General features: G+C 33.6%; 2 protein-coding genes and 1 pseudogene across 3 annotated transcripts in view; 2 read left to right on the top strand and 1 right to left on the bottom strand.

The window, feature by feature from the left end:
* On the top strand, window positions 2,545-5,706 carry LOC105156451 (annotated as a pseudogene).
* Window positions 4,409-13,268, top strand: part of LOC105156450 (ASC1-like protein) — a 14,759-nt gene continuing 5,899 nt past the window's right edge. For both annotated transcript variants that reach the window (XR_002286603.1, XM_020691987.1), the window contains exons 1-2: window positions 4,409-4,419; window positions 6,838-6,841. The gene's annotated coding sequence lies outside the window, so the exon portion shown is untranslated. The remainder of the gene's footprint in view (window positions 4,420-6,837; window positions 6,842-13,268) is intronic.
* On the bottom strand, window positions 6,848-7,990 carry LOC105156452 (topoisomerase 1-associated factor 1-like). Its single transcript, XM_011072581.2, has one exon. The coding sequence runs from the start codon at window positions 7,406-7,408 to the stop codon at window positions 6,989-6,991; it is 420 nt and encodes a 139-aa protein (XP_011070883.1). The 5' UTR covers window positions 7,409-7,990; the 3' UTR covers window positions 6,848-6,988.

The following is a 13,268-nucleotide window of genomic DNA, read 5'->3' as shown; positions in this document are numbered from 1 at the left end:
AAAGACTGCAGCTAAGAACAACGGCCATTTGCACCGGATCAGCTGCTCTATAATCCAATTATTTTACCGATAATTATATTTATATTTTGTTGATCATAATTTATTTACATAAATTATTTTTATTTTATTTTTTATATAATTACAAAAATTGTATCCTTAACAGCCAAAAAGTACAGGTAGTTCTGCAGTGTTGTGGACGTTGTTGGGGTGTATATGTAATTTTCTAAAAAATAAAGACAATTTATGTAAATATTGAGAAGAATGATCAATTTAGCAACTTTAATTTAACGTGATTATATAATTCCCAACTACTGAAAAGATTATGTTAAATAATTGAGGAGTTGTAGTAGTCATGATCTGACTTGAAGAAACACACGTCTTCAGTTACCTTATCAAGAACCCAACGGCCACTTCGTGAATGACACACAATACAAAAATCAGTGTTAGCGACGTCGTCGGCTCACTAATTCAGACATGTTGGTCTTCAGTCTTGTTTCACTTTCACTCACCATTGAAAACTACATTTGAGAAAATGAACCATAAAACCCATTTATCGACCAATAGATATCAATCAAGCAACTGTTTATCTGAGTCTCGTTCATTGAATTTCATCTATTTGCATTGCAATCCAATCGCAAGGAACCCAACTTTAGTTTCTTTGGTCAAAAGCCAAAATAATTGTGTCGAAAAGTTCTTTTTTGAGTAATATTGGCTCGATAGTATTTTCTATTATGATTAATATATAAATTCATGTCTATAAAAATTAGGGTATTTATTTATTCACTCTGGCCAAAAATGCATCTCTTATAATGCTTTTAAAATTAGGTTAAATGCATTATTGGTATCGTATTTAATATTTTTTTGTCTTATAACTTTTTTATTCTACGCTTTTGCATTGGAGTTCACCTCCTTTCTAAGAAGGGTGAACTCCGATGAAAAACCGAACTGAAATTGTAAAAATTAAAAAAGATATAGGATCAAAATATTATTTTAAAAAAGTTAAAGGACAAAAATACTAATAAAAATGAGCTAATAGGAATAGTAGTCTTAATTTTAAAAATTCACACGAGAGGGGTATGCATTTTTTTAAAAATTAAAATTATATAAGACCAAAATACTATCATAAAAAATTAAAAATTAAATAATTTAAATTACGAACCAAAAATATAATTTAAGCTGTATACCGAAATTATCTCAACCTTATAATGAATTGGGCTCTGCTAATAACAGGCCTTGTTAAATAAAAAAGTCCATAGATTAGCTAAGGCCCAATTAGCTTAAATTATTTACCTATACTATGTGTATACTAAGATAAGGCATTTTTCTCTTACAAACGGCAGTTATGATATAATGACACCAATTTTATTGTTATGCCGTAATGCTCTTATTTTTTTTTTCTTTCTTTCTTTCTTTTATTTTATTTTTTTAAAATATGATGTGTTTATTTATATATATATTTTCTTATTCACAATATATTTTAAAATATGAAATATTATTTATTATATACAAGAGGGGAGGGCATGCCATGATCGCTATATATTAAAGGAGAACACTTTTTAGTGTCTTCATTTTTCTATCTGCATTCTCTCTTTGCTTTTTTTTTTTTCCACCCACTGACTTTCACATTTTTTCCACTTTTTACAAGTTGGTTTTTCAAATAGTTTAGTTAATATTTTCTTTCCTCTTTCTCCTATTTCAAATATTCTCTTTCAAAATTATTTAAATTAATTACATTTAGACCTCTTCTAAGAATACAAAATTACATATTTCTCAAAAAATTTTAAAATTATACTTACACTCCCTTCGAAAATTCATTGTTTACACCTAACCCCATTTCGTTAAAGGTTTGGATGAAAAATATTGACTTTAACAAGAAAATTATATAAAATTTTAATTTTACCATTTATTTAATATTATTATGTAATAATTTTGTACTTATAAAGAAAAATTATAATAATGTTAACTTCGCTCCACACACACACATATATATATATATATATTGCATTTAGCTATTTATAAGTATAAAAATATACATAACAGTATTAAATGAGCAGTAAAATTAAAATTTATTGTAATTCTTTTTTATTGATGTTACTATTTTTATTTAAATCCAAAAGAAAGACTGTATAAATATAATTTTACTACTTTTTTAAAGAAAAGTATAGTTTTACTTTTTCAGAAGAAGTTTAAGTATAATTAACTCTAATTATTCCTATACTATCATTTCTCCTAAAAATAATTAGAAAATAATATTAAATTATTTATACTTTTTATACTCATATATAAAATGTACCATGTACAATTAGTATTAACTAAAGGATTACCCGTTTTTTACACTCTACGTCATCACTCCCGAGGCAAGCATGCCCTGGCGGTGGTTGGTGCAGCAGACACTGACCGTAGCATATATATATATATATATATATATATGTACTCTTCATTCACAGCATGTAGTTGCAATCTTCCTGGCCTGCGTATTTGGAGCCTTTTCCATATAATCTGACTTCTTTGAGGTAAATTAGGATTTATTCCCCCTTTAACTTGTCTATCTCATCAAGAAAGATTTTTTACTGTTGAATCCTAGAATTTGATGCCTTTTTGTTGCATTTGAGAGAATAATTGAACAGCTGTTATATGTGTGTTGTCTTGATATGTTGGAAGGATGAATTTGATTTTATCAATAATTCAACATTGTCGTTTCAGTTAGGTTACAAAGCTTGATATTAGTTCTTGAATGGAATTCCTTCTATGCCTTTCTGGAGCTGCTGGACATGAGTTGACGTTAGATCAAGAAATGCAACTAAGCTTCTAGTAGATCACTTTCCAGCTTTATTTAGCGATTAGGATTATCAGGCCCTTTCTGGTTAGGAAGTGAAACATTGCCAATAAGAATTGATTTTTCTGTAATGGTTATTGTTAATAAGAATTAGGAGCTTACAAATTTCACATCTTCAAGTTTTAATCCAATTCAAATGTGATTTCTGAAGTTGAATTAAGCATTCTACATTTGACTTCGAACTGGATAGGAAATGGCTACCCCAACAAGAATCGGCCTTGCTGGTCTAGCTGTGATGGGCCGAAATCTTGCCCTTAACAATGCTGAAAAAGGATTTCCCATCTCTGTTTATAACAGAACTACTTCAAAATTTGATGAGACTATATAGAAAGAGCTAAACAGGAAGGAAACCTTCCGGTGTATGTTTTTCATGATCCTGAGTCCTTTGTGCATTCAGTCTAAAAACCTCATGTTGTTATTATGCTTGTCAAGCTGGTGCACCAGTTGATCAAACCATCAAAAAGCTTTCTGTCTACATGGAAAAAGGGAACTGCGGAACTGCATAATTGATGGTGGCAGTGAGTGGTATGAGAATACTGATGGGAGACAGAAAGAAATGGCTACATGGAAAAAGGGAACTGCATAATTGATGGTGGCAGTGAGTGGTATGAGAATACTGAGAGGAGACAGAAAGAAATGGCTAAATTGGGCTTGTTATATCTTCGGATGGGAGTGTCTGGTGGGGAAGAGGGTGCTCGCCGTGGTCCCTCTTTGATGTCTAGAGGTTCTTTTGAAGCAACACAAGTACATTGAAGATATTCTTCTTAAGGTGGCTGCTCAAGTTCCTGATAGTGGCCCCTGCGTTGCCTATATCGGTGAGTGAGGATCTGGGAACTTTGTAAAGATGGTACACAATGGGATTGAGTATGGTGATATGCAGCTGATTGCAGAAGCCTATGATGTCCTGAAATATGTCGGCAAGCTCTCCAATGATGAACTTCAACAAGTTTTCTCAGAGAGAAACAAAGGCGACCTCCTTAGCTTTTTAATTGAGATCACGGCTGATATATTTGGCATAAAGGACGATAAGGGAAGTGGGTATCTAGTAGACAAAGTTCTTGACAAAACGGGAATCAAGGGTACTGGAAAATGGACATTTCAGCAAGCTGCTGAGCTGTCCATTTCAGCTCCAACCATAGCTTCATCACTAGTTTCAAGATTCCTCAGTGGGTTAAAGGAAGAAAGGGTCCAAGCAGCCACAGTTTTCAAGTCGAATGGGATTGGTGATATCATCACTGAACAAGCAGTACATAAGCAAAAGTTGATTGATGATGTCAGACAAGCACTTGATGCATCCAAAATATGTAGTTATGCCCAAGGAATAATCTAATCCGAGCTAAGAGCATTGGAAAGGGATGGGATTTAAACTTGGAGAACTTGCTAGGATTTGGAAGGGTGGATGCATCATCTGGTGCTGTGATTTTAGATCGTATCAAGAAGGCTTATGATAGAAACCCAGATCTTCCAAATTTACTTGTGGATCCAGAGTTTGCAGAAGAGATAACTGATCGGCAGTTTGCTTGGCGATTAACTCCTGGTATGTCTTCAAGTCTTGCCTACTTTGACACATACAGGAGGGAAAGGTTGCCTGCTAATTTGGTTCAAGCTCAAGGGATTACTTTGGTGCTCACACTTATGAGAGAATTGATATGCTGGGTTCATTCCATACTGAATGGTTTAAGCCGGCCAAGCTGTCGAAGATGTGATTCCCTGGCTCTTTTAGGGGGTGAGGTTGGTGGAGAAGGGGAATCAAATAAATCTAGATTTGACCATTATGGCAACCCTTAATAATGGTTGTCTTGACAGGAACTAAGTATATAATTCTGCTGTAACATTGCCTGCCATATTGTGAAGCTAAATTCTATGTTGTATGTGGTAATTTGAGGTCTGTCTATTGATAGATATAACCTATCAATAGAGCTTAATTATTAACTATCGTTATTACAAACCTCTCTTCAATTTTGTGCTTGAACTAAGTAGGCCTGAGTCTTTGTGTTTATTGCTTTTTGGCTGCTTGTCTTCCCATTCTGTCACACCTTGGATCCCAGTGAAATTTGGTGCTGGAGCATTTGTGTTGTTTTGTATATCTTACTCTGACTATCCAGATGCAAGAGCCTCAGCAGGCACATCAGATTTGCATATGTTATCTTTGTGGTGCATTTATACTGTTCCCACCTACTTTCAAAATCTGATGTGGGGCTTCCTTTATACAATTCCTGTTTCTTTTATTTTTCTTTTGCTCTATTTGAACCTTTATACAAGTAATTTGTAGCAAAAACAACTTTCATCATCTTCACTCTGTTGATACACTCTAGGTTTGACAAGCACCCCCCCTCTGGCCCTCTCCCAAACAGTAAATTAATAGATAACATTAGTATTTACAATCCTTCCTCTGATGATATCATTAGGTCAATATGTACATTAACAGAAGAGACTGACCTTATATTCAGCCATCTTTTATGATTTTCGGCAAGTTGTTCTATTAAAGGATCATAGGGTCCACCGAGTTGGTTCCATGTTTGATGAAATGAAATAGGTATTTTGTGAAATTACATTTCTTTATTTCCTTTTTTCTTAAAGATATTTGCTTTCAACCTTTTATCAGCTAAATTCGGCTGACAAGACACCACAGGAAGGCAAGACAGAAAAACACATGAATCAAAATTTTGGAAGTTTTAGGCGAAGTTCTTTTCTAACTATACTAATACCTCTGAATAGTATGTTTCATTTGATTTTATTATTCCGCAATTCTCAGTCCACTCAATTTATCATTATTAGGCTATTTGTCGTCGTAAGGCCTTGTAATAGTGTCTTGCTCTCCAAATTACACACACATTCTTATTCCCAGACCTTGATACCTCACATGGACTTGTATATATATAGTGGAGGAAATGTCCATTATCTAGCTGTCTGTGGAGCCTGGTGTTGATTACTTGTTTCAAGTTGCAATAACTCCGTGCGTCTGGAGCATGCAGCAGTAACAAAGGCAAGTGAAAATTTACTCCAGTACTGATATGACATACGTTTTAACATAGTAAACAGCTCTGCATAATTGTCCAAGAATTTTTGCTTAGCAGTGTTCTTGTATTACGTTGTTCACTATGTCCGCTGTTTCCAAGTATGCCTTCTTCTATTGCGACAATTATTATAATGTATAGTTCTGTTTGCTCCATGGCTTTTTAGTGCCTGTCCAGTGTCCAGGAGGATGTATTTTCCTGATGTCCAGACATTCTTTCCATGATTAATTTTGAGAGGTTGGTGTGGTCATTCACATGTAGCTTTGAATGCTTTGACTGATACATACGTCATAGTAAATGGCTCCTTCAAATTCTACTAGGCACCAACTACCTCAAAGCTTGCTGAAATAGAGAAATCATAGTCACTAGTGCTGAAGTCTGTTGGCGTTCTCTCATTGCCTGGACTGAACTCTTACACTGCAAATAGTCTTAATTAAAGTGTGCGGTAATTTGTTTAGGGGTTAATATAACAATCTTTCTATAGGAGTTAGTGTAATTAATGATGATATTCCCCTTCCTTTTGAAATTACGAAACTTTAATTCTTAGTGTCTACATTGTGAGGGAGAAAAAGAACTTATAGTTAGCTTTATCTAATAATTAGATTCGGAACAGCTAAACCGCTAGGCTTTTGAGATAAAACATTGACATCCAAACAAATATCTGACTTACAACATTAACGCGTAAAAATAAAAGAAATATCTTGGTAATTTCGTAGAAAGATCAAGATGTAATCAATGATCATACGAACTTAACTGATAGGTTATTGTAAATTAATGTTATGTATCTAATGCACGTCAATCTGGGATGAAGTGAGATATTGAAAAGCTTTTCTGCAGTTCTTTTAAGACCTGAAAATTTTTAGATGCCCTGAAATCTGGTTGCTCTCTCTCTCAACCACGTTCATGTACTTGACAGGAATTTAAGTGAAATCATCTTATGAAATCCAAAAAACCACGGTGGTATTTTGGCAAGAAAAACTGAAGAAGCTGCTTAAATTGCGGACATTTTCCATATTTAAGATTTCATTATACATGGAAAAGAAGACCTACAAAATCTATATACCAGCTTTATGCCTTCCGGGGATAAACACACCTTACTTGGAAAGGTTCCGCATGTTGTCCTGAAAAGACATGTTCATGTTTTCTTGGACCTTCCAGCACTGTTTGCCCTGTTCCCGGACTTGTCTTTTTCTGCCTTTATCTGCTCATGATGTTTTTTCTTCTCTTCTTGTTGGTTATGTTTCTTGCCAACATACTTACTTTCAGCTCTGTTCCCTGCATGGCCGAAACCACAACTTCTGCCTAATAAATGCCCTTGATCACTCGGACCAGATGATGCATCAGAAGCCATTGAGTCATCGCTATCGACGTTGTCAACGTCTTCCTGGGCAACTTTCTTGTAGGCTTTTTCGCCTAAGCTGCCATTGTCATCGTCATCGTCGTCATCATAGTCAGTATGATCATGTTCGTCGACCGGTGAAGCTATATACGTCGTCCACCCGGATTCGGTGCTGCTACATTCTCCGGTACCCTCAAGGATCTTAGAAGAATCCATGGTAGAGAAACAGGAAGAAGTGGTGATGCTATATTTATGGAAGAAAAATAAGCAGTTGTGTGTGGAATAGTGATTGGCTATTGGGCAAGCTGCAATGCAATCTTCTTGACTGGAGGTAAATGGCCTTTATCTATTTGACTCTTTCATGCACAATAACAATAAAAAAACATGCATCATTGAAAGAGAAAGTACTGCTTAGCTGTCTCTGCACAATAACTTCTCTGGCCTTTATTACCAGGAGGCACCTTTACAGGTGAACTAAACTTAGTTATATAAGCAGAGTTTTAGGCCCTTTTAAGTTGTAAGAAAGATACTCTCATACAACAGATAACAACATCTCATGACTTGGAAACCTCCTAATTCCTTTTACTTACTCCCCTGTCTGCTTCATAAATGTAAAGCTGCTTTTGAAATGGGGTGGGGATACAGATGAGGCCCACTCTACAAATGGCAAAGAATGTATAAGACCAATGATTTCAAATGGCTAGAAGAGGCCCTTTTTTTTTTTAGTACCCCTTTTCTATTTATGAAGACCTTTAATTCTCTGTCTTGTCATCAACTAAGAGCAGCCTTTCATGTGAATTATGCAGTGAATCCAACTGTGTTTTTGGCTTCTTGTATGTAGGGTTAAATTGGATGAGAGAATCATGTTTATGCCTCAGATTATTGTTTTTGTTTTAAGCTTTAAAAATGGAAGAACAAACAGCATGGATGCTCATGATGCCATACTTGGCAGTTTGTTTGCTTATATATCATTAACAGATCATAGGGCACTAATCGTTAATTAATCAATGGATTAGCGACAACGCAGCGATGAGCTGCTATTATTAATCAGCTCTTATGTTCATTTTTTCGTATTAATTACAAGATTAATGGATTTTAGGAGAGAGTGTTTCTATGTTTTTTATGTAAAATGTTGCCTCCAAAAGGCTTATCTGGTGGCCTGATTGCGTTGCCATCCGCCCACCTTTCGCTACTAGAGTTTTCATCCCTTTGGCTTATTCTCTGTTTGGACCTTAGACAAACCAGCCCCCCTTGCATTCTTCTTGCCTGTTAAATAATATAAAAAGACGCAAGATTTTGCATGGCAAAGATTAGTTTACTAAAGATCCCTACGAGTTAAAACCCTTTATGCTTCTATTATAGAGACCTCGACTGCTGCATAAACTTAGGCCCAAGGGATCAACGCCTCGGTTCTTGGCAGGCTTATAGTGTAATACCTCAAAGTTTTACAACCTGTTTGACAGGAAGCCAAAATGTGACGCCTGCTTTTCCATTTTTTTACACAGAGTACATAACGAGTAGCTTTCAAGAAAAGGGCTCTTGATCTTGGACTTGGGAAATTTAAACATGTAATAACACAATCTCCCTCTTCTCATCTGAGTTCATGGGCTACATCTTAAGATGATTTCTTGGAACTCCTTCTTTCCCATTTAATCTGACAACATTCCCTTAGCTATGGATTTGACTCTAACATCATGTTGGGCTGCATACCTGCTTTATATATGGTCACTTAAATTATGGAAGCTTTAGGCATTTTTGGGAGGATGCCGACACTTTGGTGCTTCCTCTTCATCAACATCTTCACGTGGTGGACTGTACAATCCTCTGTCGCACTCCGCCAAAAATACCAAAGCTCTGAAGTTTTTGGTCCAACACAGACGGAGAGATGAGTTTTCAGACATTCATTTAGACCTCTTTTTCGTGTACAATAACTTCCAATCAATTATTTTCTTGCAATTAGACTAAGTTGTGATTGTCCATTTTCGTAAATTTAGAAAATTTTCCACTTTTTTGCATAAAATAATTGAAGTCATCTAAATAATTAAACAACTGCACACATGTTGCCAGTGTTTTATAGGTCAAAGTCTTTTGAAATTTTTAATAATTTGAAAAATCATATATAGTACTTCTGATATTTGTTTTCGTCTAATAAATAGATCTCTTCATTAGTTAAAATTCACTGAATATTTTTATGTTGGCAAAAAAATTGAATGAAAAATTATATTTACTCCCAATTGATTTATTATTGACTTATTAGCAAAAAACTGAATGAAAATTCATATATGATTAGAAAAATATTTATTTGACCTACAATAAGTCAATTATTGAGGCAAAATATGAATTTTTATTCAATTTTTTTTGTTAATTTGAGTAAATTTGATGAATTTTGACTGGCGAATAAATTTATTTATTAGAGAAAAATAAATATTAAAATTATTATATGTAATTTCTTAAATTATAAAAAAAATTATGTATAATTATGCATGGGAGGGTGTATTTGTCCCTTAACATAGAAACCACATGGAAATATCTTCTCTTAATTGCAGTGTTTTCAGGCATAGGAAGGCCTGCAACATTATTATATCTAAATAGGTGGTCTGTAGGTGTGATCATACAACTCCTAGTACTCTACAAATTGCACATCCATCTCCCTCCCTCAACAATATTTTACAATCTATCTCTGCTCTGCTCCTATCCTGTGTCCTAACCTATCATCAATTAATTACTTCCTGCCACAAACACTTCAGTCTATTTACTCCAAACCTGTTGTCAAAATTTATTTTATTTAAAAATATAATTAATTTGTTAGATATTTACATATATCTTGTCCAAGTTTGCACTACTTTAATTTTTCAGAACATCCCTTTCGGGTTTGTAGTAATGTTAGCGATCCTGAAAATTGATGTGTCATAGAATTGGGCTATTAGCAAAATTTGTCGGCCCACAAAATAAAACTTTCGATGATGGGTTCATTGTTAATGTTCTGTACATAAATTAATAAAAATATTAAATTTTATTATTAAATTAAAATAATTTATTATTAAAAATAATTATTTTTAATATCGTTGTTTCAAGTAAAACCACACAATATAATTGTTGTTATATTTTTGCACACAATATTAATAAACATGCAATAATAGTTTTTTTAATTGTTTGCACATAATATTAATAAAAATATTAAATTAAAATTATTTGGTGCCCGTTACTTCGAATAAATTTTTTTCACATGAGAAGAACGAGAATGAAGCGGAATATTAGAATATACATAAAAAACCATGATAAAATTTAATAAAACTTTACGTGCATAAAAAATTGTTCGTATGGTTGCCGCGGAAGAACCTGTTTCTCTCATTGTGGTTCCGACTTCTTGTCGGAACACTGCCTCAAGTCAGACCAAGCGGGTGCTTGGCCACTTTAATGTTTTTTTTCTTTCTAAAAGAAAAGGTAATAACCTGCCTAGATTTGTAAAAAATTTAAAATCACACCATTTTTTGACAACTTTTTATTTTTCTTGCATTATTAAAATAATTGTCCCCAAAATATGTGTGTGTGTGTGTGTGTGGTGTGGGGAGCACATTTTGATTCTAAAACATGTTGAAACTATGAAAGAAACCCTCCAATAATTGGCGCATTTTGTACTGGGACCATTAGATTCAAACTTGGCCTTCTCATTCAACAACTGTCCAATCATTCATCTTAAAGTTGTAAGACCCGAACGTGAAGTCAGAGTACCAAAATTTCAACCTCTAATCAATATGGTTTTTAATCAACTTAGCACAACATGGAGTACTATATTTCGGTTGTTCTAAAGTTATTCCTTCACTTGATACAATGCAAAGTCTAATTGCCTTAAACTAATTCATCAAATCATTATTTTCCCAGAAAATTTCAATATTGTCAAGGTTTCAAATCTCAAGAAATATTAGAATATCTATTCACACAAATTTTGGCTCTACAAAAAAGAATTAAGATACTAGAGAAATATAGATAAAATAAATTTTTCTAAGTTTAAATTGAAGGTGTTATGATATCTAAAATAAAAATTACTGTGTATTATTCTCTTTAAATGTCGATTTAATAACTGATACTTGTTCTTGAATTATACGTGCAATCTCCGCATAATTTTCTAAAGAGTATTTAAATATTATTAACCATAGAAATAGAGTATTTACAATTGGGAACTATCAACAATTATATAATTTTTTTGAGTAAATTGATTTCCCTCCATAAAGACTCAATCAATTAATTAGGATCAGTTATTTTGCGTTTGATTGTACAATCAATCAACATAATTGCTAAAAGATATTCGATTCTAATCAATAACTTTCACATGGTAAATTCGAATTTCAGTAAATATGTGTAAGTTTGTTATAATTTATTTTATCATTCTTCCTTATATTAATATATTAATCGAATTGATATATTGCTCAGTTTATTAAATATTGATATAATTATGTAACTATTGATTTTATTAGAAAAAAATATTTATAAAAGAGTTCAATAATAGAAAAACAAAAATTATGAGTTCTGATGGAGAAAAAAATATAAAATTTTTATATGCATCATCATGCCCATAATTAAAAATATATATATAATCTCTATACGCATCACCCATAAAATTTAATTGGTCCAAAAAGTTTCAAGTAACCCAAAAAGAATAAAGAAATTATGAGAATTTAAAGGAATATAAGGCCTCAAAAATCTTAAAAAGATTAAGAAGTCTAATTCAAACAACAACCTAGGTGGCACCAGGGAGTTAGGCAGGAGGTGCGTCCAAAAGTAAACTAGCTCAATGACGTCCAGAGTCAAGAAGAAGAACATGCACGGTGGGGGAAAGCCTAAGGGCTTGTGACCATCCCCAACCAATAGACGTCGAGACACAATTAAACCCATATGGAATACTAGGGGTCAAGAATCCCCCAATTAAAATAGGGCCGGGTACAACCAAGCCTACATTATAAGGCTCCCACGGATGACCCGAGTGGCACCCACATAGGACCCCTCCAACCATGTCAATAGTGCCCACAAGAATTAGATAACACTAGTCTGGGTGTGGTAGCATAGAAGAAAGCTTGAAAACATCTTCATTCCTAAGGTAACCTCCAACAAGATAAACTAACAGGAAGAGTATGTCCACTCAAACACCTCTCAAAATCCAAGAACCACATCCACATTAGACTCTTTTATCCTTCCTTCTAAAATCAAGGGATTTCAATCACCTAGAGATAACCCCCACACGAATCTGCAAGAGATTCAACCTTATTTAACTAACTGAAGAGTACCTATAAATTACAAGCTTCCAACTTCAACTTCAATCTCCCACATGTACAAAGAAAGAAAAAAAATTCAACTCATTTGTACTTTGTTATTTTTATCACTTTATATATTATTTTATACTCCAACTGAAATCAACATATCTTTTTTGCTCGTATCACATCAAATATGAAATATTAAAAGGTGATCATGTCATATTAATTGTTAAGTGTATTATATAAATGGGACGAGATTCACATTATTTGATACTTTTATATTTTGTTCATATGATAATATTCCAATAATCAACTCATTGAGTTTGGTCCCTATAATGTACCTATAAAAACATTCTTTTATGTGTTTATTAAGAATTGGGACCTTAATTTAATTGAAAGATGAGCCTATGTAATTAAATGAGATAATATTCGGTCCTTGATCACTAAAAAATTCCAAGATTGTGCCGACATGATTATGGGGTTGTACAATTTGACTCTATAGCTATTTCTATTTGTATTATACATAAAGATATAGCTGTAATACTACACGACCTTCGCTCCACTCCCAATGATGAACGACTCGTTGGAGAGTCCAAGTCACACGAGAGGATGGCACTGTAGTAATTAAATACAAAGGAGAGGTTGATTTTAGGCGTTTACAACCAATTCAAAATTATTATTGACTCATCGCAAAGATCCAATCTTTTTTCAGCCGAAGGAAAAAAATAGGTAAAAGGCAGCAGCTTCGGAAAGGCTTCATCTAACAGAGAAACAGAAACCAACGAATCTTTCATCCATCATCTATGATTCTATGCCTGTATGCATCA

This window comes from Sesamum indicum, linkage group LG2 (genome assembly GCF_000512975.1).
Source record: "Sesamum indicum cultivar Zhongzhi No. 13 linkage group LG2, S_indicum_v1.0, whole genome shotgun sequence".
NCBI lineage: Eukaryota > Viridiplantae > Streptophyta > Magnoliopsida > Lamiales > Pedaliaceae > Sesamum > Sesamum indicum.
Note: the sequence above shows the minus strand (reverse complement) of the source record. Positions and strands in the feature narration are given on the sequence as shown.

Coding starts and splice junctions, on each gene's coding strand:
- LOC105156452 (XM_011072581.2), bottom strand. CDS start 7,408: ATGGATTCTTCTAAGATCCTTGAGGGTACCGGAGAATGTAGCAGCACC.